Source organism: Lepidothrix coronata, unplaced genomic scaffold, assembly GCF_001604755.1.
Source record: "Lepidothrix coronata isolate B3197 unplaced genomic scaffold, Lepidothrix_coronata-1.0 Scaffold59, whole genome shotgun sequence".
NCBI lineage: Eukaryota > Metazoa > Chordata > Aves > Passeriformes > Pipridae > Lepidothrix > Lepidothrix coronata.
In genome coordinates this window covers 4,872,854-4,899,093 of record NW_016690239.1, presented here as the reverse complement: position 1 = coordinate 4,899,093, position 26,240 = coordinate 4,872,854, and the positions used below count along the sequence as shown (strand labels likewise).

General features: G+C 39.3%; 1 protein-coding gene across 1 annotated transcript in view; it reads right to left on the bottom strand.

The window, feature by feature from the left end:
• Window positions 1–19,209, bottom strand: part of APBB1IP (amyloid beta precursor protein binding family B member 1 interacting protein) — a 66,197-nt gene extending 46,988 nt beyond the window's left edge. The window contains exons 1-3 of the mRNA XM_017817260.1: window positions 19,162–19,209; window positions 2,803–2,874; window positions 721–808 (exon numbers count right to left, since the gene is read on the bottom strand). Coding sequence (XP_017672749.1) covers window positions 721–808; window positions 2,803–2,874 — 160 coding nt within the window. The 5' untranslated portion in view covers window positions 19,162–19,209. The remainder of the gene's footprint in view (window positions 1–720; window positions 809–2,802; window positions 2,875–19,161) is intronic.
• Between the last annotated feature and the right edge of the window lie 7,031 nt (window positions 19,210–26,240).

Here is a 26,240-nt window from a genome sequence, read left to right as displayed (position 1 = left end):
GGGAAAGATGGCTTATGGTCCTCTGTATTTACATAGTTCTACCCAATTTGCTGGTAGAGTCATTAGGAAACCTAACAGAGAACTGATCCCGGGACAAAACGAAAGGTTAGCACCAACTCAGGCAAATGCAAACAACCAGCCCCCAGTAAAACAAAGGAGGAAAAAAACACAAAAATCCAGCATGCACAAAATCATAGGGAGTGTTCTTTTTTTAAACTCGGATACATTCCCTCATTTGGTTTGTCACACAGCATCAACGAGCAGCTGTACTTGCAAAAGTGGCAGTGCAAACCAAAATGAGAATAAGCAGTGTAAAGTGGAAGCAGTGGAAGCTGAAACTTCCACTGAACAAAAATGCTTACACAGTTCTGACATCACACTGAGGAACTTTGTCTTCTATCAAGTTAAATCTTTATATTAAAAAGGTTGCATTTGAGGAAGTTATTTGGGAGACTTCTCATTTTTGTTTTCCTCTACACCCAGACCTTTTTAAAAGTCTGATTCTTGTTTAGACTGAGTAACGCCCCAAAAAATTGGCCCCTTTCAAGTTTCCTAAATTGAGACAAACAAATATACCTCCCTCTCCAGCAAAACAGGGTTCTTTTGTTTGGTTTGGGATTTTTTTTGATCAAGGGTATGTAAAGATTTTCTTCTCATTTGTTGCTGTGAGCTATGTTAAGTAAGCATAAAAGGCATGAAAGAGTCCATTCAGCTACTTACCATTTAAATCTTTAAAACCAACTGTAAAGCTGAATTGGTCGTTGGACTCTTTGGGGGATGGAGGTGGTACAGTCTCCACTCCTAAACTCTGTTAAGGTAGAAGAAAAAAACAGGTATCTGATGATATAATTACTATTACAGATATTAACATTTCTAAATCAATTATCTGAACTTATCTAATGAAATCAATTCTTCTTCAAGGAACAGAATAACACAAACTGGTTTCTAGGATTATGCCTAAACAGGTAAACTAACTAGGGCCAAGCACTGTCTCACAATCATGTCCAGGGTTTTGCATGCTTCTCAATCCCATGTTGATCCATGACAACAGCAACTCTTGTCACCACACCAGCAACACCTAGGCTTGGTGCGGGGAACAGCAGAAAACAGGACTGCTTTTAATCCAGACAGTGGACAAAGTCAGACTGAGTTTTAGCTTTCTTTAGCTTTTTGGGGGAGGGTGAGAAAAGAGCTATGTACATATTTAAGCTACAGTGTCATTTTCTCTCCAGAGTGTTTTATTTACCAATATAAATGTAACCTAGCTGTTGCTTTCTTCTGCTCTTTGAAAAAAAAACAAACCCAAACCCAAATACAACAAATGAAAAGACACGCTGTTGCAATGTAAATGTGCTTAGTTAAATAGAGAATTCCTAGTTTCTGGCAGAAAAGCCCAAATCTGAACTTGCATTTCTTTTTCAGCCTTGTTATGCAATGTAAAGGTATCTCTGTGTGCTTCTATCATTTACACACATTTTAGGAACACGCAGATTGGTAAAAAAGTGTGGAAAACTATCTCCACTCTTGGTTTGGAATTTAAGAGTCTAAAGAAATTAAGATCCAAGTCTGTTAACTGAAAGTCTTCAGACTTTCAGACAGGCCTGTCTCCTTCTCCTATATAATGCTGATGTAAGAGGTGATGCCAGAACTTTGGAAAGAAGGAGTCAGTCTCCATCTTAGGAAGACTCTATTCCATCAGGTAGTGCACTGGTGAGCAGAGACACAAGAGGCTCACTCTGTTGGCATCACCTGCACTCATAACAGTGCTATGTCCAATCCGAGGAGGTAACATTTATCATAAGCAGTCTTTTGTTAATTTTCAAGGCATAATAATAACATGAAATTACCATAAACCCCCTCCTCTTTATATATTTAGATATATGTATAAATAAAATACACACTATTATAAAGAGCCCTTCAAGAGCACAAAGGGCCAAAATGTTGTGATTTGACAGCTAAGAATGTCATGTGAAATCTTGGCTTTCACACAGTTTAAACACAATTTCTATTCTGAGGCTCAGAATTATTGGTATCTAATTTGTCAAGCACTGAGATTCACCAAGAAGAAAGACCCCCTCAAAACAGAGGCTGTAAATAGACTCACACAGAATCCAAGATCACAACTTAAGTGTTTTTGAGCACGCATTTACTAAAACACAACAATATTATTGTCTCTGTAGGGTTTTTTCCTAGGAATAAAAATTATCCTTTCATTAGGTTATGCAGGAAGTGACTAGAGCTTTAGAAAAAGTTCTTTTATACTTTCCTCTCAAGAGTGTATTCTACACTGGCAATAATATCTCTGTAAATTCTTGAATGCCACCCTAGCTGTAACTTAATATTTTGCCATATATAAAGATTATTTTTATGTATACATTCAAAATGTTGCTTTCATTTCCAAAGTTCACATTTGATACTCAGGCTACATCCCATTTACCCATGTATGCAAAGCATTCAAGTCTGAAAATACAGACTCAGACTCTTCCTGTTATGACAAAATCTTTCAATTTCTTTGGACCAAGTCCAGAGGAATTTAAATTGGTGACTTGGAGTTTTTTTGAGAAAATGTCTTTCGTAAGCAATTAGCTCTCTTTAAGAACCTACCCTGCACTGATATTACCTTCTACTTCAGGCCACTTGTTTTAACTGTCAAGCAGGAAAATTTAGTTGAAGGTTTTTCAAAATAATATATTTGTATTTATTCAGAGTGGAAGTATATGAAAAATGTAGAAAATTTACTTCTTTTCCCTGACACATAATAGCTATTTCACTAATTTTGATGGGAAAAAAAAAATTATTTACCTGGGTCAGCATATCCATCTCCCCAAGCAAATTGCTGAACATTTCATCTATATCATCACAGGTTTGCTCCATCTGAAAGAAAAAAATCCACAGGCAGAAAGTCATCAAAAGTTCATTTTCAAGGCCAGCAATGGTCAAAACCAGAAGACAGGCAATGTTCTTTTATATTGTGTTCACAATTAACTTTAAAACAATTGTTCATGACTTGCAAAAACATGAATCCATAACTTAGAAGTAACTACTAACAGATCAGACTCTCAATATGCTTAAACACACACTTGGGATCTACACTCATCAGAAGTTCCAACAATCTCCTTATATTATCTATATTTCATAGGAAGTCACTAGCTAATAAACCATGGTTGTATCTTACACATCAAAGAAATGTAGCCTGTGAGAGATGGAGAGGGAAACAAAGTTTAAGGTTGAGAAATTTCTGCATGTTTCATCTTGAAACCCTTCTTTCTTTGGCTTAGACAGCTATTACTACAGGAGTTTACTGGGTGTCATCCAGGGCAGGACCTGGCTATGGTTAGGTACTTGACCAACATTTGGCTCAATATTTCTTTTTTTTTTTTTCAAATATCAGTGCACTGAGAGAACTCCAGTCTTACCTAACCTGAAGATACCTGAGGGTCAGCACTGAAACAAGGGAAATGGGTACATGCTGCATGACAGTAAATGGTTGTGCTTGTTGCAAGAGGGCAGGGTGAGGACAGGATTGCACACTGGTGGTGCTGAGATATGGCAGAGACACAGCTTCTGTAATAATCCTCTTCCTCTTTAAATTTGTTCCTTTGCAGGGAAAGAAGCACTGTAAAAAGGGTGTCTGACATGGAACATTACTAGAGACAAGAATTAGAAACATGATTTTTCTTAAGAGGCTCAAGCCTCCAAGGGACCGAGAACTGTGGCATTGATGGCATAAAACCAGGTGTCAAACCAGGGCCGAACTTTAAACATTTAAGTAGCCCTACTGGTTCACTGGGTTTGTGTGCACCTGTGTTGGGTTTACGTGGCTTCTGTGAGAAGACACCAGGAGCTCCCCCATGTCAGAGAGGGACAGTGGTTCAAGTTGGCTCCAAGATGGAGTTCACTGGCGATGCTGGTGGCATCTCTGTGACAACATATTTAAGAAAGGCTAAAAAATGCTGCACAGCAGCTGCACGAGAGCAGTGAGAAAATGTGAGAGAAATAGCCCTGCAGACAGCAAGGTGAGTGTAGAAGAAGGGAGACATGTTCCAGGTGCCAGAGCAAAGACTCCTGGGCAGCCCATGCTGAAGCTCATGGTGAAGCAGCCCATGCTGTTCCCCCACAGCCCACAAAGGATCCTGCTGGAGTGGATATCCATAAACTGTACCTTGTGGAAAGCATCCAAGTTGGAGCAGTTCTTGAAGAATTGCAGCCTGTGGGAAGGTCCCACATTGGAGAAGTTCATGAAAGACTGTCTCCCATGGAGGGCCTCCATGCCAGAGCAGGGAAACATTCCCCATTCCCCTTTGCCACTTGAGTGGGAAGAAGCAATTGTCAAGTGATCTCTGTCCTTATCTCAAAACATGAGCTTTTCATTGTATTTTCTCTCCATGCTCTGCTGAGGAGGGAAAGTCATAGAACAGCTTGGCAAGCAGCTGGTAGCCAGCCAAAGTCAACTGACCGCAGCACCTTACAGGATGAGGACCAACCTGATGCAAGAAAGCAATCAACTGAGGACAGAAGCAACTCTAATGACAGTAAAGACTGGCAGCAAAAGAAGACCAGCAAGTACACTATTCTTTAATCTTAATGCTTTTCCTTTAATAGAGCATCTTGAGCCACTTAACTATTTCACAGTTAAATTATAAAGGCCACTGAATCACTAAAGTCAGTATCTGATGTTTGAAAATCATTTGGTAACACATCTGTAACATGACAATACTGGAGCAATTTGAGCTACTCTACTTACTTTGGACTTCATCTTTCTAGTATCTATGTAAGCATGATCGGCTTAATTTCCACTTGTCCTCTTACCACCTGTATTATTCCTGGCACCAGAACTCACTAGGCATAGGCATGTACAGCTTTCATCAGTCAGGCTCAGGGTACAATCTACCTCCTTTAGACCTTTTTTGTAGCCAGTGTAACTAAACAAGGCACAGGCAACTGACAACTGAACTTTGAACTTTCATATTTCTCTCAGATCCCAGAAATCAAAGATTTAAGAACTGGATACTGTTAAAGACATTTTAATAAGATGTGGTTGTCAGGGCTGAGGGTAACCCTATCCCAACACTGGAGATGGCACAGCTATGCCAATGGAACAGGGAACACACATCACACAGCACTGAGCAAATGGAGAGTTAAAGTCATCTTTTTGCTTCATTTCCAGCTGACTAATCCACACTGGATGGCTCCCTCTCTCTGTATCACACTTACACGGAGCTTTGCATATAAAATTCTGTTTCTGTAGATTCAGCAGTATGCTGGGTGGCATATGATTACTGAATCTTAATTCATTTATTTGAATCAACAGCTGTGCAGCTTCCTACCCACCTGGTACTTGGAGAATCAATTTTCACAGAAAGGATAGATAAAATGGCACTTATTTGATCAGGGAGAGTGAAGATACATTTGTTATGTGACAAAAAATGGAGCTGCAGTTCATACTGAGAAGTATCTCATCAATGTTTAAATAATACTGAATAATTTTATGTTTTCCTGTTTTCTGATTTAGGAGATCAAAATATCTTCTAAGGAAATCTCATCAGTTCTAGCTATTTGTATGTTTTTGAGGGTTTTTTTTAAGCACTAGTTAGATCAACTTTCGGGAAAAGGTCTTCATACAATTCTTTTGACAAACTGAAATTCTCCTTTGCTGTATTTTTTCAGAACAGGAATATAAAAATGACAAAAAATTACTCAAGTTGCAACCAGTTGCAACCTCTTATCAAGAGAAGGAGTAAGAACTGTTTAAAAAGAAAAAAACAGTTGTTGACAAAAAAAACCCCTAAACAAAAAGGCAAGAGAACTGAATATTGGACTATACACGACTTTTCACTAAATTACAGGATTAGTAGAGGTTCCAGTAAATTTGGAGTTCCTTCTTTCCAATTATATGATTTTCTGAATCTTCAGACACATTTGATTCATAAGAAAAATGTAATCCTATGAAAAATCAATGTGCAAATAATTCTGTAAGAATTTTCACTGTTAAACTGGAGCTGAGTTAGTCACTGATGACTTTTCCTCACTGACGTCTTCAAAATGACATTTAATACTTGGGGTTTTTTAACCTTAAGCAAGTGGTGGAAGGGAGAAGGCATGAACATATATTTTGAGAAGGAAATGTGTCAGTGTCCCTTTCCAGTGTCATTTTTAATGAACAGACATCCACCATCACTAGACAGATAAAATCATGTTGTCACCAAGCCATTGCCTCTACTGGTGTCTTTATCTTCTCTTGAATTTTTATTGATTGGGTTTAGGAAAACAAAATTACTATTATAATTAATGAATACTCTGGAAATATTTTTATATTAAAACACACTGAATGATCTCTTAAACTGATACGAGAACTCTACATATTCATCAGAGATTTTGTCAAGAACTAGAAAAACAAAAGACAATAAAATGAGTCCCCATAGCATGGAACTGCAAAAGAGTGTCCATCCACTCTCCTTCTCTTTGACTCCTCTCCACTCCTTTCCATTTTGTTTATTTGATTGCCACAATAGGAACAAACAGACAAAACAATCTGCAGATTTGGAAACTATCCCACTGGATGTTGCTCCATTTTGGACCAGAAATTCAAAGTGAAATGTACGAGCTATTATTAACAAAAAAAAGGGAAAAGATTTACCAAAGTGCTCAGAAGAATATTGACTTTCATGCTCAGTCACAGAATATGCTGAGTTGAGTTGAACGGGACCCACAAGGATCATCAAGTCTAACTCTTAGCCCTGCATAGGACCATCCCCAAGAGTTACATCATGTGCCTGAGAGTATCATCCAAACATTTCTTAAACTCTGTCAGGATTGGTGCTGTGACCACTTCCCTGGGGAGCCTGTTCCAGTGCCCAACCACTCTCTGGGTGAAGAACCTCTTTCTATTATCCAACCTACACCTCCCCTGACACAACTTCAGGCCACTCCCCCAGGTCCTGTCACTGGTCACCACAGAGAAGAGATCAGTGCCTGCCCCTCCTCTTCCCCTCATGAGGAAGTTGTAACTGCAATGAGGTCTCCCCTCAGTCTGCTCCAGGCTGAACAGATCAAGTGCCCTCAGCCACTCCTCATACAGCTTCCTCTTAAGGCCCTTCACCATCTTCATTGCCCTCCTTTGGACATTCCCTAATGGCTTAATGTCTTTCTTATATTGAAGTGACCAAAACTTCACACAGTATTCAGTCCTCCTCTACAGTAACTTTTCTGTCAGGTTTTTCTCTATTTAGTACTAATACCAGGAACTCTTAAAATCACTATCTACTACAATAAACTGAAGACAAAAAAACCGCCCAGAACAGTACTTTTACAATAAGTTTTCAAGGTTATACATAAGATTGTATGCAGAGAAAAAAAATCAGAATTGAAATAAAATGAGGAAATTATGGTTGTCGCAAATAAACATGCTAAGGAGGGCCTTGTGCAAAGGCACGTATGTGAAACCTAACCTATTTTTAAAGTGCTTGATTTTCAGACTGATGTCTTCTAGACCACTCTTTGAAGTCACACCAAGCATACAGTCAAAGGTATTCCTTGTCTTTTATTTCCCCAGACTTTCACATTCTCAAATTTTCACTGAGCTCTCATAACATTTTCTTAAATTTCTTTTACTTAATAGTCCCACCTTTCTCATACTGTATATATCTAACAGGTTGGGACATTTTCTCTTCAGCTTGCTATTCTAACCACCAAGTCTCACTGTTTACATATATTAAACCCTCACAGGTTTATTTAATACGTAAGTATTGACTCATTGTATTTTGACTCATCAGTTCACCCCACCATTTACCAGAAGTCCTTCAGACATGCTAAATCTATTAATTTTTTTTAACTTCCCAATTTCAGACTTAGCAGTCTCCTTACTGATAAAAAGAATTTAAATCTAAATTGAGACACGAATAGCAGAATTCTTGTATTTTGTTGTACTTTTTGTACTTACAGCATCTTTGTATTTCAGCTTAAGAAAGAATACGGTTTCTGTGTATTTGCTTCTACTTCTCCTTGCCTTTAGTGTCTGTCTTTTTTCTGTCACATGCTTTGCTGCCACTTTCCAAAGACCTACTTGCATCCATTTTGGTGCCTCAGCCATTTGCTTTTCCCAAGAACCAGCCTTCCTGCCCTGGATGACAATGCAAAACTCCTGTGCACTATATTTCTAAATTTGGCAACAGAACCCCACAAAACTTCTCTTTTCTGAATATCTACTCCTTATATATGCTTATTTTGAAACTGAGATGTACATTTCTAAATTTTATGAGCTATGGACTAGGAAGCTGGAATTAAGTTCTCTCACTTCTAACGTCAAAGAACTTTAGCAGATGCACAGGAAGAGATGGATGAGAAATTCCCCGCTCCAACTCGTTGCGCTTGCAATGAGCAACATACTTTACTGACAGTGAACCACAGGATCTTTCCATGGGGATGGTCCAGTACTCAAGGGCACCAAAGAAAAACACTGAGAAATTCCTTGCTCAGATACAAGAATGGAGAAGCAGTCCTTGTACTCACTCTCAAGCTGCACAATTCTAGCTGGGTTAACTGGAACCTCACCTATATTGTTGTGTCATGCACTGACAGGTGGAGCAGGAGCTGCATTTTCAGGTCTATAATATGAACTCTATAATTAGAATCGGGATATGACTTCTGCATGGTTGCATACATTTTGATTTGTTAAGATATTAGAGGGAATAATAAAACCAACTTTATAAGAATGAAGAAATTTTTGTGATTTGCACACTTACATAAGACAATAGCACTATGTCTATAAACAATACATGGGAAATTGAGTTGTTTGATACAATCTTTAACACTTGACAGGAAGCTAACAGAATGAGGAATAAAACAGTGGCACAAAATTCACCCTGCTTAAAAAAAAAGGAACTATTTAAAAATATAATGAAATCTGACAATGTGATTACATGGTGTACATAAAAAAAAACCTAGGCATGGTACTACACTAGGCAGAGTTTGAACAGTTAATACCTGATAGCTCTGAGAAATACTGAAAGCTAGTCCCTTTCACCGGAAGAGTGGTCTAAGTCACATGGTAAAAGGGCTTCTGCACTTGCAGTTAGAAAATAAGCTCAAAGCCCTTGTGAAATACTGAACAGGAAACACCAACAGCATTGCACATAAGATACTCATCTTTGCAACTCAGTCTCAGTTGAGTGGATGAAGCTTAAACAACCTAAGGGCTACAAACAAAAAAAGGAATGAGGAACGGCCTGGCATCAGTGGATACTTACAGCAGATTCATGCTACAAAGAGTATGAGGAACAGTCCACTTAGTGATGTGGTGAACAGTTAGAGACACACTTATTAAATTCATATGCAAATGGCAAAGATAAAAATACACGAAGTGTATTTTGACAAATCACACAGGAAGACCAAAAGCACACCTTCAGCTCCTAGTCCCTGCACTACAGCATGTGTCAAAGCACCAAGTCCACCAAAATGAACACTTGCTGTTTGACTATTCAGGTTACCACTAACAGTGTTGCAACTTCCTGCTATTGCTTAATTCTGAAAGGCTTTCTGTAGTGGAATGAAATCTTTCACATTTTAGACCCATCAGTAGCCCAGGGATTAAAGTGCTCAAATCAGAGATTCACCCTTACATATCACAGACTATGCAATGTAGAAAAGCCCATATCAAGGACAGAGAAAAAGAAGAAAATTAGGGAAGCATGACGAAAGTGACAGAAATCCCACCATAAAGAGCAAAGCTGGAAAGAGGGCAACTGTCACAGGAAACAGATGTGAAACTAGGGTGATAAAAAAATGCATCAAAACCTAGAGCAAAGTTACTGCGGCATCATTTCATCCTGACTTATAACACAAAATCGATGGGATAGTAAATGAAAGTCTACACAACTGTTCCAGGGAAATGGGCACAGTGTAACTGTGAAACTCATCATCAAAACTGGTGAGTAAGCAAGCTGGTTTTCTCTACAAGCAGTTATAGCTAGAAGTGTTACTACTGCAGAGAGCTTCAGGCAAGGATGATGAACCTCATGTTTCAAGACCTAAAATAAAGGCTCCAGCAATTTGGAATCAGAGTAAAGCTTCCATGATAGACACGTTATACCATACCTTCCAGCACAAGATTTCTTATATCTCCTCCTGAAGCACGTGATACTCACCACTGAGTAAGACACCTTTCTGGCCAAATTGACTGCAGGTCTGAAATAGATCTAACAAGGTTTCTTACAATGACTTTACAGTTAGGTGTCAAGAAAAACTCATACTACTCACGTCTCCTATATAACTAAGCCAGGTAGGATGGAAGTTCCTTAACCAGCTGCTTCATCATGTCTATTAAAAAGTCTTTAACAGACATTTAGGTACATTTTTATGAAGTAGAGTAAAAGAGAACATCTATCTGCAGAATTGAGCCTAGAGGAATATAATCCAATTTGTTATTAATTCTAGTAGATACTAAGAAAGGAAATAAAAGTTTTGTAGTGATGAAGGCAAAATGGTAGCTGACACCAAGCTTTCAAAATCACAATTGGCAAATAGCATGTTGCCTTTCCTCTCACCTACATAACATGCCCTTGTTACTCTGTTCTGTTTCAACACTAACTCATATTTTGAAAAGAATTGATCAAAAGCAATTAGACTGCTTCCAGCACTATACTTACCTAACATTGATAAGCATGGTATTTTCCAAGAAAAAGCTTGCACACACTGATAACTGAAAGCAGCTTCTTATTCCCTATTTTTCTGGGAAATCTGCAGCTGAATACATTGCATATTTATCTCAGGGATGGATCTGACATATTATAACTCTGCTCATGATGGAATAGAAGTGCCACACTAAAATACCAGTAGCTCCAGGAAGTCTGTACAACTGCACACCTGCAAAGTACCCTTACTAGTTTAAAAGTGAGTCACATTTGGCTTTGAATTAAAATAAAAATGGCAGATAAATACAATCTGGTGAGAATCCTTTGTTAATGTTAGCCTGAGGTAGTAGAGCTCGTACTCTACTAAGTGCAGAATCCTCCACTCAGATGTAAGCACAAACATCTTTAGATATGGGCACTCCAAACTCACAGATCCTACTTCTGTTTCACAGAAATCGTAGGTATGCCATTTATACATTTAAGCTTCTTAAGAGCTTGTTGCCTTTTTTGCTGTTCTGGAATTTCACAGTTAACTCACAAGAACAAATGTGGAGTAAGGACTGATTTCGGGAAAAGCCTTTATTAGTCCCCAAACCCAGATTTCATACACCTGAAAGCTACACTGATCCACTTTAATGATGACACCAGTTGTATTTTACCCTTGTTTCGCCAAGATGATAATAATAATTTAAACACCACAGGAACCCTATGCACAAGTACACCATCATCTTTTTCAGTGATATTTATTTGAGTATTTCATTTTCCATTGGAAAGCAAGAGAGAGAAAGAAAGAGAGGTTTAATATGCTTGTAAAACACCACAAGACACTGAGTGTGAGGCTATCCTTCAGATGATGCTGCCTCTGTGCTCCCCAGCCTTCCCATCTCCCTGATGCACTGTCCCAAACACACACTCTTTTCTTTAGCCTCCTTGCCAAGAGTGGTGTTTGGGAGAAGCAACTGTGGGTCCTTAGGGTGGGGCAAGATGGCAAGATTAATAAAGGGTCATAGAGGCTCGTTTAAGAGAAGCTAAAAGGAACAAGGGACTACCTAAAAGCTTACTCACAGTATGTCAGGAGGAGGGGGTTAGCAAAGGGCTCTCCATCTGAGAGAGGACAGGAAGAACATTTAACCAGTGACAGGCAGCATATGCTGTGGCTATGGTAAAAGGGTGTAGAGGGATATGGCATGCAGGCTGGGTGGACAGCTCACTCCTCTCCAGAGTAACTCTCAGGCATAGACACAGAGTCTGGATCCTGGGCTCCAGAAAATGTAACCCAATTGTATGTGAGCAGCCAGGGACTGTGAGTTAAAAGCAACTTATGTACGGGGAAAAAAGAAAATCCCAGTGTAAAGCACAGACACAGGGAGGAGAGAGCTGTGGAGCAATTTCTAGATACCAGAACTTCACTTTGTACCTTCCTGTCAGCTCCCAAAGGGTATTTTTTCTGTGGAACTCAACAGCAGTGCCACCTCTATTCATTTTTATATAGTATCCTCCCATCAGTCAATGTGCTTCAGCCTAGCCTGTGCTTCTAAGACCACTACAGAAATAAGGTGCGGTTACAGATTTGGTCATCTTTTTCTTTTGTCATACAATTAGTTGCTGCAGAAGGTCCAGTTTGGAGACCTTCCCCACATGAGCCATATAGGCAATACAAACACTGTGTAGAATGAAGAGAAGATGTATTTCCAGTCCTATGTCTTCACACAGACTGGCAGAAGAAACAATTCCCTATTCTGTGCCAGATTACTGGCACACAGGAACAAGATCTCCATTCCCCCAACTTATCTTCTCCTGGGAAAGCCAGAAAGATGGATAGAAGTGTGGACCCTAAGCTCACAAACCAGCTTATCCAGGGTCATTCCTCTTGTGTTGATAATGTGTCTGCTTCAGGTCTAGTCAGGTATAAACAACTGCAGACATATGAGTTATCAGAAAACATGAATCTCAGTTCTAGGTTCCTCCCATTCCCTGCCATGGTGGCAGAGGAAAATAATAAAAGAGTAATGTAAGTCTGATTAGCACAAATTTATTCAGTTTTCACATTCCTTCCCATAAACTGTAGCTTGTTGATGTTGGTGTAATATTTTCCTTCCTTTTTTCCTGTTACCCAACATTGCTATACAGAACTTGCATGACAACAAGAGACTGTTTTGTACTTTAAAAAATTGCCAGCAAATGACAATAGTCTAATTATTAATTGCACATTTGCTACTTTGAACTATTCCCTGCATTCTCTTATCCTTATGTCACTGAGCTAGAGGAAGTGTGTCTTGTGGTTCTCTACTAAATGAAGATTTTGACATTTGCTTCACAATCCATGAAGTAGGCTGATCCCACATTATTAGATTGTCTAGTAAGCATAAAATGGCAGTCGAGGAAGCCCAGAGGAGGGCATACAGGGGTTTAAACCAGAAGAAAATCCTTCCCCTCCTCAATTCCCTATAGAATCAAGCGATGCTGAGTGTGGAATAATGAAAATAAAAGCACAAACTTAGGAAGAGGGGGCAAAAAGGAAAGAAAAGTTACAGTACCAAATTTGAGTGCCAGAACTGCTACATTGGATAGTCAATGTCTCATCTTTTCCAACATTCACTCCGTTCCACAACAAGCCACTAGATAAGCACAAGATATCCTATAAGGGTCCATGACACAACTGTCTCCCTAAACAAATAACTTATTCCTATGCTATAGTCACTGGTAAAAGCTCTAATCACCATCTCTTATCATCACATGTTCTTATTACTGCCAGAAATGCCTAGGAGAGGGCACACACGGTATGGGAACGGAACACTGAAAGAGGAAAAGACATTAGTATAAAATGCTCTAACAGGTTAAGAGTGAAACAAAAGAGTGAAAGCAAATCTGTAAAAATTTTTTGAAACCCACCTGTTTGTTTCATAAATAGTTCATATATTAAAATCAAATAAAGCAAGTAATGCTCTAATATGAATTTATAGACATTTCATCAAGTACAGTGCTCAGTTACCACAGTGGAAAACTAACAGTAGGAACAGTAGAAAAATTAAATGAAGACTTTTTTTTATAAACCTTTTTCTCAGCTTTACTACTGACTGAAGTCAGGTACAATTTCAAAGTCCACTATTAATTTTTCTCTCAGCATAGCTGTTTCTTTCAGTCTATACAACAAACGGTTATCACAAGCAGCTTTAATCCATGGGTTTCAGATGAAGATCTGTAAGGAAAGTGGAAGACTGGAGTCACCACAGATGGTATAGCTGTGGTTGCTTTGTCATAACACAGAAAGCCCTGAACAGCACAAAGGAAATAGTTATGAAAAGAAAATGCAGCAAGAGGAGAAGAACCTTGTGACATTTCTATTTCCATTCTTCCATCTCTCTAGACTTTCCATAAGAAGGAAATGTCACTGTTTCCCTCTCTTTTCTTCCTTAAAAGTGGAGGAAGGATGGAACAACTGATCTGGTCACAGCAGCTCTATCATGACACAGGGGAGACAAAAGAGGTCAATCTAGTGACAGATATGAAAGGCTTTGCTGCATTTCATGTAAGAATATTGCCTCCATGGGACAGAACTGCACTTAAGTTTATGCTGAATCCCTTTCTAAGACTGGCATCCAAAACCACTTGTGTTTGTGTTTGCTCATTTGTGTTTGCTCTTTCAAACATCAGGTCTGCCAGCTTCCCCTCAGTTATGAGGATGTGGTCACCAAAGCACAAAACTAAGCCGTAACTACAACAAGTATTTGGGAATGTTATCTGTGTTCATGTTTTTGGCCCATATTCTTACTTGCTCAAGGCTATCTCAGAAATAAGCCCTCCAAGCCACATGTACAGCAGACCTTTCAAATATAAGATTTCATCAAAAAGCACAGAGAACAGTAATGTATACTTGACTAACATTAATTTTTTTTTTCATTTGCAATTGAGAGAAAAAACACATCACCTTTCAAAAATGCTTTTTGGGCTGATACATCCTTCTTATTTTTGTGCTTCAATGAAATCCCCATAGCAAGTGAGGGAATGGGGGCTTCTAGTATTGTTAGAAAGTACTAGAAAAATCTTCAAAAGTACATCAAAATCTTGCTCTGAGGCAGAAGAAAATTAACCATGTGTCTGCAGTCTGGGTTACCTGAAGATGCAGTGAGCATCAAAATGGATCAACTAAGGCCACTGAGGAACAAGTTCTCATTTGCTGCCAATATGGACTTGATACCAACAGGTTAATTGATAATTCTTCTGAACTTCCCTGCTCTCCTGGTGAGTTACCTTTGAGGCAGACACATTATTTTGCCTAAAACTGGGGACTCAGAAGGTCATTTGCAATTTTTATCAGCAAAAGCATCCAGTGAGTGCCTCTGTGATTTTGGCTCCTAGCTATTCTCTCTATATTTGATTGACTAGCAATGCTGCTAGAAGCAGATTTGCTCCCCACACATTCCCACTCTCCCTGATGGGTGTAGGTACAATGACAAGATTTTCACCAAAATTTTTATTGTATCAGTTGGACTGGCTGAGGACAGCTGAGGACCTTCCGTTGGTGGTGGTATCAGCCATGCAGGGTCTGCTCATCACTGACAGCAGATACACAGTTTTATTCTTTATTATTAATGTTACATGTCACACTTTTACATCTGCTGCTTTAGATTACAAGCAAACACAGAGTGAAAGTAAAAGTGGAAACCGACTGAGATGTATCCAAAGCAAAACTTCCATCAGAAATGCCTGTGTATCTATGTCTAAACAGAGCAGCACAGAAAAATTCGTTTTGTATATACTGAACCTTCTTTTTCTTCTAGGATTCATAATGCATCTACTCCCCAAAACACTCCTAGTACTTCTAATGACTGTAGCCCTAATTTATTTGAGCCTAAACTCATAGAATGCTGGATCAATGTTCAACAAGACGCAACAGTGCTGTGTGCAGGCTGGTGTAGCTCCTGGTGGCAAAAAAATAGGAGCGCAATTAGCTAGCCACAGGTCTGAAAGGTCACTTTGTTGGAAGAAAGCCTTTGAAACTAATGACAGGCTTAAACTTTTTAAACAATCATTACCAAACTAGTTTGTGAATTCCCACAGTAAAGTTTTAAGTCAGATCAAAGTCATCTGTGCTTCCTTCCCATTCAAAGCCCAGGAGCAATACTATAAATTAATATTGAGGGGTGGTGAGGAACACATGCTCGTATATTCTGATGTAGACACTCAAAAGTCTCCTACAGAACCTCGAGAAGCACATGGTACCCAGTTTCTTTCTTTCAAAGTGCAACATACATCTTCTACACTGGCAGCTATATTGTTAATAACTCGGGTAGCCATGGATCAATAGGCTGGACGATAAGGAAAGCTGCCTAAAATGCCTGCTTTTCCGAGAGCCATTTTACTGTATCATGGATCACTCCTAATTGTGAAAAGACATACTGTGGGGTTTCTATGACATCTTCATCTGACCTGGTCATCCCAGGCTCTTTTCAGACAACGAAGGGAAAGAAAGGCAATTTTATAAAGCATGGTAGCTGTCTAAAACCAGGCTGCTGAACCAAGGTTTAGCAGTATCTATCTCTCTCTAAAAGAGACTGTAAAGGTGACTCAGAACCTCAGGTGACTAAAATGCCAATGTCTAAAGGTGGATGAGGAGAGCCTATAAAGCCCAAGAAGTGCTTTGGATGGTCTACATGGATGCAAGTTACCATTGTCACTACAGACCTCCCAAAGGGAACAAACTAAAGCTTCCATATTGCTGCAGGCAAATAAGAGGTCTTATTTTCACTTTCACCCCAGATCAGCACCTGACCACGTGAAGTCATCATCACAACAGGTTAGATGGGCTTACAACAAAACAAGTCAAGACACATTGCAACCAAAGATGAAAAAATGTTCTGTGGGAAAGAAAAATACATGTAGTTTGCAGCAAAAGCAGGAAAGGATAAGGGCGTTGATATCTGAATATGTAGGAAATCCAAATTCAGCTACATTCCTGTAAAACAACCTCTGAAACCGAAACATGCTTTTAAGAAAATCCACGTTCCCAAATCATCATCTCAATGGTCAGACATTCATGAATCTGCAAAACAGACAAGTCCCCTCTTGAACAAGGCAACCCCTTCTCTCAGCTGTGGCAATACTCCGGGCTGGTAGTTTTCTCAGACATTTTACAGGGCCAAAAACATGCAATAGCTCATCCCTCCATCCACAGGTTGCCCAAGTCCTTCCTCTCCCTTCACGACTCATGGCAAGCATGACAAGGAAAGCTTTCTGCCTCTTTTTCCTCTTACTGCTGTAAGACATTTCTTCTAACAGGGAAGGAGCAACACAGTAAAAGCAAAATCTTAATGGGTTGGGTAAATTTTTTTACTACCTAAGAAATTTTGAGCCACAGTACTGAGTTAAACTGTTCCAACATCCATATGAGCCCTTCTGCTCATACTGTTGACCCTTCTGTGACAACTGTTACCCTATCAAATATGTTAGTCTCTTTACAAATTACAAAAAAGATCAAATTTTGAGCCTGATTTACAGGCTGAGTTATGGCATGTGATCTATTAGACACTGGCCAAGTATAGTGACTTTTGATCTGTAAAAATCAAACTTAGCTGTAATAAATACATTTGATAACAACATAAACCAGCACTTCAAAGGCATCATACCCTGCTTGAAGATACTGCACATCTGATAATCATGAATTCCAGCATGAACAATTAAAACACAATTCACTCAATAATTACTTTGAACCTTCAGTCATTTTCCCTCCAAACACCAGAGCAGTCTGTAGTAACCACAGGAGGTATTTGAAAAAAAAAGAGAAGATGTAGAGAATGTTTAAAAGTACCCTTTCAGAGACAATACATTTTTCCAGTTATGTGCATTCCCAGATTGATCAGAATTTTCTGGGGATATAAAACAAGGATCACTCAGTTATCTGTAATGCTCCATTGATTCAACCTCCCAAAGACATTTGTAAGCCACATTTCAAACCAAATTATCTCCATTTTTAATCAATGCTTCCACAAAGCATAAAGTACAATTAAATGCAATAGTTTCCTTAGAAAGCTCACAGGGGAAAACAAAACTGAAGAAGTTCAGCAAAAAGTTAAATATTCTGGTTTAGACATAAAATTTTAACCTAAACTCACATTTTTTGCAAAGTTACCAGAAAAAAATAATTGTAAAGTTAGTGAAGTTAGTGAAGACAAATGATTAGGAATCTACACAGGTGGAACATAGTCCTTTGGAGCACTGGGGCTTACCTATTTGATGTATTAAATCAAGCCCTGACTACATTTACACCACTGTTGAGCAGCAGCAGGGTAACTAACCGACAGTAACATCAATAGAGTCATATGTGACATGAGTATTTTCTGGATGCAGGTTTGGAAGAGATGACAAACCATGCATGTCATGTAATTCATAAAAAGAACTAGAACCAAAGAGGAAAAATGACTGCCAAAATTCTGAGAACAGAAGTTCTGAGGGGCAGAGTCAAGCTGGAGCCAAACAAACCAGAGTAATCAGAGTAATGTGGGGCAGGAAGTGACTTCAAAAAGTTAAGTTGCTAGTTTGGCGGAACCCTGCATATTTTCTTTGTAGGCTGTATTCCTGCATGAAATTTTTAATGACAGTTCAGATAGGTTGGATCATATGTTTCCTAAAAGACACTACTGCATACATCTTCCCAGTGTGAAAATGAATGGATTCAATAACTTCTCTTTTGGTGCACAAAGGATTGAAAAACCACCCCCAGCTTGTGGAGACTGCATTTCAGTTACTTCTCTGTGGTGTTCAGCTGAGGGTATCATGCGGGATGGACCTTCTCAAACTCAGACGACATTTCTAATTCTTCCCTAAACCACGTGGCTAAATACACCACCAGCAGAGATGTAAACTGTGTTCTTGGGAAGTCTGTACTGGCTGTTTTGCCATAACACCAGTCTTACATGCTTAGTTTGAGAGGTTATCACATTCTCGTGATGTATTTTCTGGTCGTTTGGTCTACAGTTTTCTCTCGCCTGCCTTCACTTTCCTAACGCTGCCACCTGAAACAGGGCACTGTGCGTCCCTCGGGATCCCACCAGGCTCATGAGGCTGCAGGGAAGCTTTGGCAACCCTGCCCCGCGAATGATCAACCTCCCAGACGCTCTCCCAGGGTCTGGGCAAAGGGAAGGTCTGACTGGGATTAACCCTACCCAGGAGAACAACCAACACCGGGACCCAGCACCGCGGCACGAAATCCGACGACCCCGTTTCAGGCCACCGAGGCCACGCTGTGCCGTCGGAAGGTCCCTGTCCCGAGCGGCGAGGCCAGTGTGTTCCCACTGCGGACCGACGCCCTCCGGGGGCACCACAAGCCGTGCCCGGAGCGGGGTTTGCCGCACCTCCCCACCCCGAGCACCGGTGTCTGCGGGCCGGACATCTCCCCACGGCGAGCAGGACACCGCACACCCCCGCTCCGCCGCAGCCCGGCGCCTCTCCCTTCCCGCGGCGGCCGCCGCGTCGGGTCCCGGGCTGGCGCCGGGAGCCCTCGGGGGTCCAGCCGGTCCCTCCCTGCCCAGTTTACCTTCGCGGGCGGGCGGCAGGGGCCGGCGGTTCCCGAGGCGCTGCGAGGGGGCGCGGGGGCAGCGGGGCGGCTCGACGGCACCTCAGCACGGCGGGAGCTCCCCCGCCCTCAGCCTGCCGGGAAATGGGGCCGCCCCGCGGGCTCCCTCAGCCCTGGGGCGGGAGCCGCCCCGCTGCCCCCAGCGCCGCCCTCGGCCCTCGGCCCGGGACAGGCGGTGGTTGGTGCCCGTGTACCCACCGGGGAAACCCGGCCGGCCTGTGCATCCCAGCGTAAACCAGCCCAGCCCTGCAGCCTCCCCCGGGCCGGGCGCTGTCGGCTGGGCATCGCTGTCAGGTGCCCTCTGGTTTTCAGACAGAAATGTGGTTCTTTTCCCGCTCTCTTTAGTGACTCTACGTCTTCTCTAAACGATGCTGCCGGCAAGGCAGCGAATTGCTTTCATAGCATTTTTATGTAATTTCATACCTTGGAAAGGACTGGTTTGAAGTGTGCTTAGATTTTATTCACTGAGTAGAAATGATTCCATAAAATGTGAAATTCCATAAAAAGATGGGGAGGGAAAAAAGAAATCAGAGGTTTCCATCTGATGTTAAATAGGCAGGTGTCAAAATTCAGTGTAGCCTTGGAAGGGTTCATATCACCAAAAAGATGAGATTTTAAGTGTTGCAGGCTACATACAAATAGACCCCTCTCTTGATTTAAAATCCTATTTTCAATGTCAATAACTTTGCCAAAACAATGCTTTTAGCAGATTTTTTTCTTATGTATCTAACGCACTGACAGTAAAGTGAAGTGAAAAAAGGTGAAGATGTCACCATCTCCAGCTTCTGTTACTTCAGTTCAGAGAAGTCATCGGGTAGTTTGGCTTTGTCTTGTGTTTATGGGGAATTTGTATTAAAATTCCAGATTTCCTTCCAAAGCACCCAAGAAATCCCATGTTTTGTTCCTCCAACACTGCCAGAGATAAAATAATTATAACAGAAGGATGGTAGCATTTTAAATTACCACCATGTTTTTCACAGCAAATATGTTTCAATGCTTTAAGGGGTAATTGCTTTGAAAAATTCCAGCTGAGACAGCTCAGCCAGATTTAAGAATGCATTTTGGGAATAGTACATTGTTCTGCTCATGTTATTTAAAGAAAACCCAAATCATTTCATTGAGAAGCTGGCTTAAATTTACCGGAGACTTTGCTGAGGTTGGAGCTGTGTCTTTGGTCAGGCATGTGAAAACACATCTGAATTTGGCAAACAGCATTTGAAAAATCATGCACATAGTTAATAAACAGTTATTAGTTCAGCAACTTGGGAGTCTGACATTCCATGATACCGCATATTCTCTTTGCTAGAGTTTCTTTGCAGTTGCTCCCTTTGACTTTTGGTATCATCATGGTGCCAAGGGAAGATGTAATTTCAAAAGATTGATTAATAATTAATCTTTTTTTAATTATCCTAAAGTCAATTTTTAAATCAGTACCTTGCACTGACCACTGTGCATGTATTAAAAAAATAATATTTGATGGTGCATTTTGTTGTCAAAAAGTATATTTTCACTTCTATATGTGACCTACCAGTAACATGGGCACACCCTGATTACAGTGGTTTCACACTTATTTTGCTGTTGTTAAATACATGACCAAGGTATTTGTTATGATAATGTAGAAAACATCTATTCTGCTTGTATGAAGGGGCTTTTGTTTTCTCTGTCTCTAGACTTTTTCTGGTCCCCTCCAAGTATCCTGAAAAAGGCTGAGAAAGTTGAATGGCAGTATTTTTCAGTTCTCATTATACCTGGCTGTAACAGAAAGGTGTCATTGTCTCTAAGAGGAACATTGGAGATGAGAACAGCACACATCTAGAAAGCAAAGAGAAAAATAAGAGAAATCCCAGAAAATCTTGTGTGCTATCTGAGAAGCTTTTGGGCTGCATTCAGGAGCACAAGGATTGTGATCCTGTGGGATGGGTGGAGGCCATCATGTATTCATAAGGAAGAAATGTGATGAGGGAAATGCTATGGCAGACATGAACTTGATTAACAGTGTGTCCTAATGTTACAGAGTGACAAAGCTTGCGGGAAGAGGAGGTGGAAATAAGTAAAGCTTCCCAAATTGTTTTATCTTCTCTCAGATAAAATGAATATGCAGCAGAATTCCAGCCCTCCATTCTGCTTGGTCTTCTCTGAAAGCTTTTCATTTTCTAATGGAAAGAGGAGACATGCACCCCACCCAAGTTTCACAACAGTTGTATGACTCAAGATCTAACACATGCAATTAGAAATGGTTCTTTTCCTTTTATCCTGGCTGAGCAGATCACTGTGCAGATATGCTGTCACTATACACCCTCAGCTAAGGAAAGGAGGGGGAAGAGCTTTATTAACCTCCACAATCCAATATTTGGATTGCATATACTAATAATGTAAGTTTCTATAAAGCAGCAGATAATTTAAGAGTTAAAGCAGAACATCTGTTTTTGAAAGGAAACAGATAGATATATTTCTAGTGTCAGGAAAACAGCCATTCATTGGAAAAAATTTTTTTTTTTTTTAACCATGAGTGTGTTCCCTTAAATTTTATTGAAATCACTTTATACACTGATAATGTCATGACTTTATAGAGATTGACCTTAATTTTCTCGACAGGGTAAATGAGACACTACACTGACTAAGATCTTACCTGCCCAGGGTAATGCAAGATCAGCCCATAACCCTCAGTGTTATGAATGGAAAGGCTGCAGATATGTAAGATATTTCTAAGCCATTGTGCCACTGGCCAACACTGAAAAAAAAAAGAAAAATAAATATCAATCAGTGTATTAATTACACCTTTTGTCATAACAAAACACATAGAACAGAATTGAATTGTTTTTTGTTTATTCAAACAAAGTAATGTTCAGATGGAAGAATGAAGGTTTTGATCATAGAGGATAAAGGTATATATGCAAGCTACAAAATAGGATAAAAAAGTATCAGTTTAAGGCAAGTGATATCTGAAGGCTGGAATATCCTCTTTTCAAGTAGTACTCTGCAGATACTGAAAATCTTTGGTACAGTGCCCAGATGATCCTCTGGGGTGCACCAGATAATTTCTTTCACCAAGACACTGTTTTTTCCAGAAAGCTTAAAGAGGTTGCAATTAGTGTAAGGTGAATCACATCACCACATCACACTGTAATGTCAGGGCATTCTGGAAAAATATTTGGCATCCTCTTAGATGATAAGGCCAAAAGCAAATGTATAGCGATAAGCAGGTAGCAACTATAGGTTTTACATTCTTCCAATAAGAACTAATTCTCTTTAAGGGTGGTTTGGGGTTTTTTTAAATCCATGTGTGGTTGTGCAATACTGCCGAAGACCTGCAAACTGTAAAACTTCCTATGAGAAAATGGAAAGCTCTCATTTGAGAGTTTATATGGAAGAAATTACCAATAACAGCTTTTGAAAAATCACAGTAAACCAAATTGAAGTACAACTGCATTGAATACAAAAGCTAGTTAACAAGTACATCACATAAAATTGTTTAAAATCAGAGCAAATGAATAAGGTAAAACTCAGTGAGCTAAAGAGCATTCTGCCCATCTGTCCTTCCATCCTTTTGAAGGCATCTTTAAGCAACTCAGAACTGAGAATAGAATTATTTCTCCATAACCTATATGCACTGGTTCTTACAGTGAAAACCATAAGCAAAACAAAACCTCAACCTGGATGAAAAGCTGAAGATGTTTTAATCCAAAAATGTTAGCAAGTGAAGCTAGCAAATTCACACTTTTAACTGCAGAAAATCAGAAGTACTTCCAAAACGTCTGTGATCAAAACTTAGTTACTAAAATTCTGTCCACTGTGATTGTTTTGAAATGCATTTCCACTTTTTTTTTAGTCTGTGTATGGTAGGGCCTCAGTTCAGTCAATGGCTTCCATTTCTACATATAGAATATATTCAGACAACAATTTAGATGTCCAGGCTTTACACTGTTAAAATTTCAAAGGTCTTGATTAAAAAGTCAGAGTTGCCTGAGGGAGACTTTTTCATTGGGTTCAATGAGTTTTAGATCATAGCCTAAGTTTTCCAGCTGTCATATATAAATATCCATACATGTGTACATCCATATTTTTTTCTAACTGTATGTAGAAGATATATATCCCTTTCTGTTTCTTGCAAACATCTGTTCAAGTCAGCCCACTTCTTCACCCTGAGAGCTGAGAATCTAACACAAATTGCAGCTGAGGTAGGAAAAGCCTGACTAATGCCTCTTGTTTACTAGCTTTATTAATCTTATGATAAAATGAAATTGTCTGCACCCTTAAAAGGAAACCTGTAAATGTCATGAAATGGAATACTGAAATCTCGTATAGCTTATTCAAAATGCTACTTGTTATTAACTAGAAAATTGTAACCTGAAGGCCTTCGTTTGAAAATGTCAGCATTTATTATTAACATAATTTCTTTAGCTTTACAAGATAGGCTTTTAGGTATTGCTCAGAGCAATGTATGCAAAAGTTAGCTTAGTGAGAGCTATCATTTTAACTGGACATTTGATTTTATTAATGCTGTGTGATAGATTTCACATACATGACAAACTAAGCATGATATAAGGAAGGTTTTGAAGCTTCTTACTGAAGTGAATATAAAAGGTATTCAAAGACAAAAGAAGATGGAATTATCTGGCTTTATTAAAAGCAATAAATTTATGGTGTATTTTACTAACTTAAGGCTGCTCAGCCTTTTCCTTACTCACTTTTTTCCTCTGTGAGTTATTTCCATATGCACTTTTCTTTCCTGATGGCTGAAATGTTGTAAGCATGATTTACACAGGTAGAATGTTCATTTGAAGTTTCTTCCATCCAAAGGTCAACCTGTGTTAACTTGTGTGAGAACAAGAACTGAAATTGGTCCTCTGTTCATTCCAGTTTGAACTTTCTCCTTTACTTGCTACATGTTAACTGCTTCATTACATTCACATGAATATTAAAATTTTCCCTATTACCTAGAGGTTCAAGGAAAGCTTAAGGGAAACACTTAATGGTCTTATTTTGACTATACAATAGTAGTTGCAAACAGCTTTGTCATTTTATTTTGAGATTTTTTTTCTGTTATTCAGGGTTAAAAATAAACCTGTACCACCCCCCACCCACTTCTCAGCCATTCATTATTTTCACAGTGATTACAGAAAGCTCTAAGGAGATAATTGTCAGTACTTTTTTGCTTGTCAGAAAGTATTAGCGAGATTTGAGTATGTATTTACTCTTCTTTCTGTCTCAGTGGGTAATGTTCAAGTACAAATGCCAGATTACATCTTTTTGCACATGCATTTGATTTTCTGTAGTTGAATGTCAATATTAGGCTGCAAACTTTTCTGCTGTTTATAATAAATGTGTCTGTCACTTAAAGCATGTGTGTAGTGTATAGCATTTGGCCAGACATAATGGGCAATACAGGGTGAGGAACAATATGGGGAAAGCAGAACTATAAACTACCTGTATTATCTTTTCTGATGTGAAGAAGAGTAAAGTAGAGGTTTTGCATAATCACTTGTTTCCCATCAGCATAAACACTGTCTGCAAGGAAATGGTGGAAACCTTCAGAAATAGTCATCAGGCCTATTTTTTTCTACAGTAGAAATTCCTGATAGTTCCTGCAAAATAGGTTTCAGGTGTGTGGCCCTTACAGCTCATAAGGGGCCAAAGTAGAAAGCAGTACTTGCTTCAAGACCTTCAACTAAATATGGAAGCAGCTGAGGGAAACTATCTTAGAGTTTCATCTTCTAGCCCCACCTCAAAGGGAGATGTGTATGAGATTAACTCATGCATATGGAATTCACAGCTGGAATTGGGATACACAGTCAATCCTTTCTGGTAGATCCCAATGAGCCAGATCAAGTGATGTCATAGCAGTGCAAGTTGAGTCTACAGAATAAGTACATGTAATGCAAAACTTTGAGGCTAAGAGCTTTGTCATGCCACAACAGCTTTGACCTGTCTTGGCCAACTCAGAACATTATGTTAAATTTGTGTGAAATACAGGACAACCTTTAAACAAATAAATATTCATTAGTTTCTACCCTTCACCAATCTTGTATGGTGAATGCTGAGAGAAAAGCTACTTGCTAGAGCTTAATACTCTGCAGTTGTGGTCTCAGCTCATGATCCATGATTTACATGACTGCTGATAAATAATTATAAGATTGCCAGGGAACTTTTTTATTTCCATATTGTCCATAAAAATTTGCCTCTATAAAACTGTAGATTATCTGAAGGGTAGTATTTACCCTGCCCAGGTAACATACAGTTGAGTTTTGAATATTACTTTTAAGAATTTGGAGACCTTGACCTTTCTATCTTCTCTTCTTTTACAGCTTTCCGTGGCCTATAGTTGGTGTTGGTCTGCAACCACATGTCTATGAGTAAAGCAAGAGTCAAGGTGAGATTTATCTTCCATTGTACCAAGAAATTACATCAACCCACCTGTGGCCAGATGTGTCACTTTTACTTGAGTAGCATCCACATGATTCACAAGAGCATAAGACAGTGATTTACTGAGACAGGTCTAGTAGTCTGTGTTTTCCAGATAAAGTTGACAATATAGTTTTTCCATAAAATACAAGTTGAATATGAGCTCTATTTGTATTTAACAGAATCAATAATGTGTAAAAGAGGAACTTGACAATAATAACATTGTACTTCCTTTGGTAACTTTTTTTTTAATTTTAGGAGGAGGAAGTGAATTCTCACTTCCCCTTCCATTGAATAAGTTATGTTTTTTTATTCAACGTTGCATACGGTTGGTATACGGTTGGTATTATTTTTAGGATATAGTTATAAGTAATATATTAAATACTGTCATATTTCCCTCATATGAGTGTCCGTTTGTCAACAAAAAATTGAACTCTTGCATAATAGTACAGCCATCTGCTGACCACAACAGAGCTTTGTATGAGAATAAGGAAAAGCAAGCTTTGACCCAGCAAGAGAAGTTAAAATCATTCAACAACTTAAGTATTCCAGATAGAATCATATACTTTACTAGTCTTTCATGCTCCTGAGGATGAGGATTCCTATGTACTAGCTATGTCTGTGGCAATTTTAAGTTT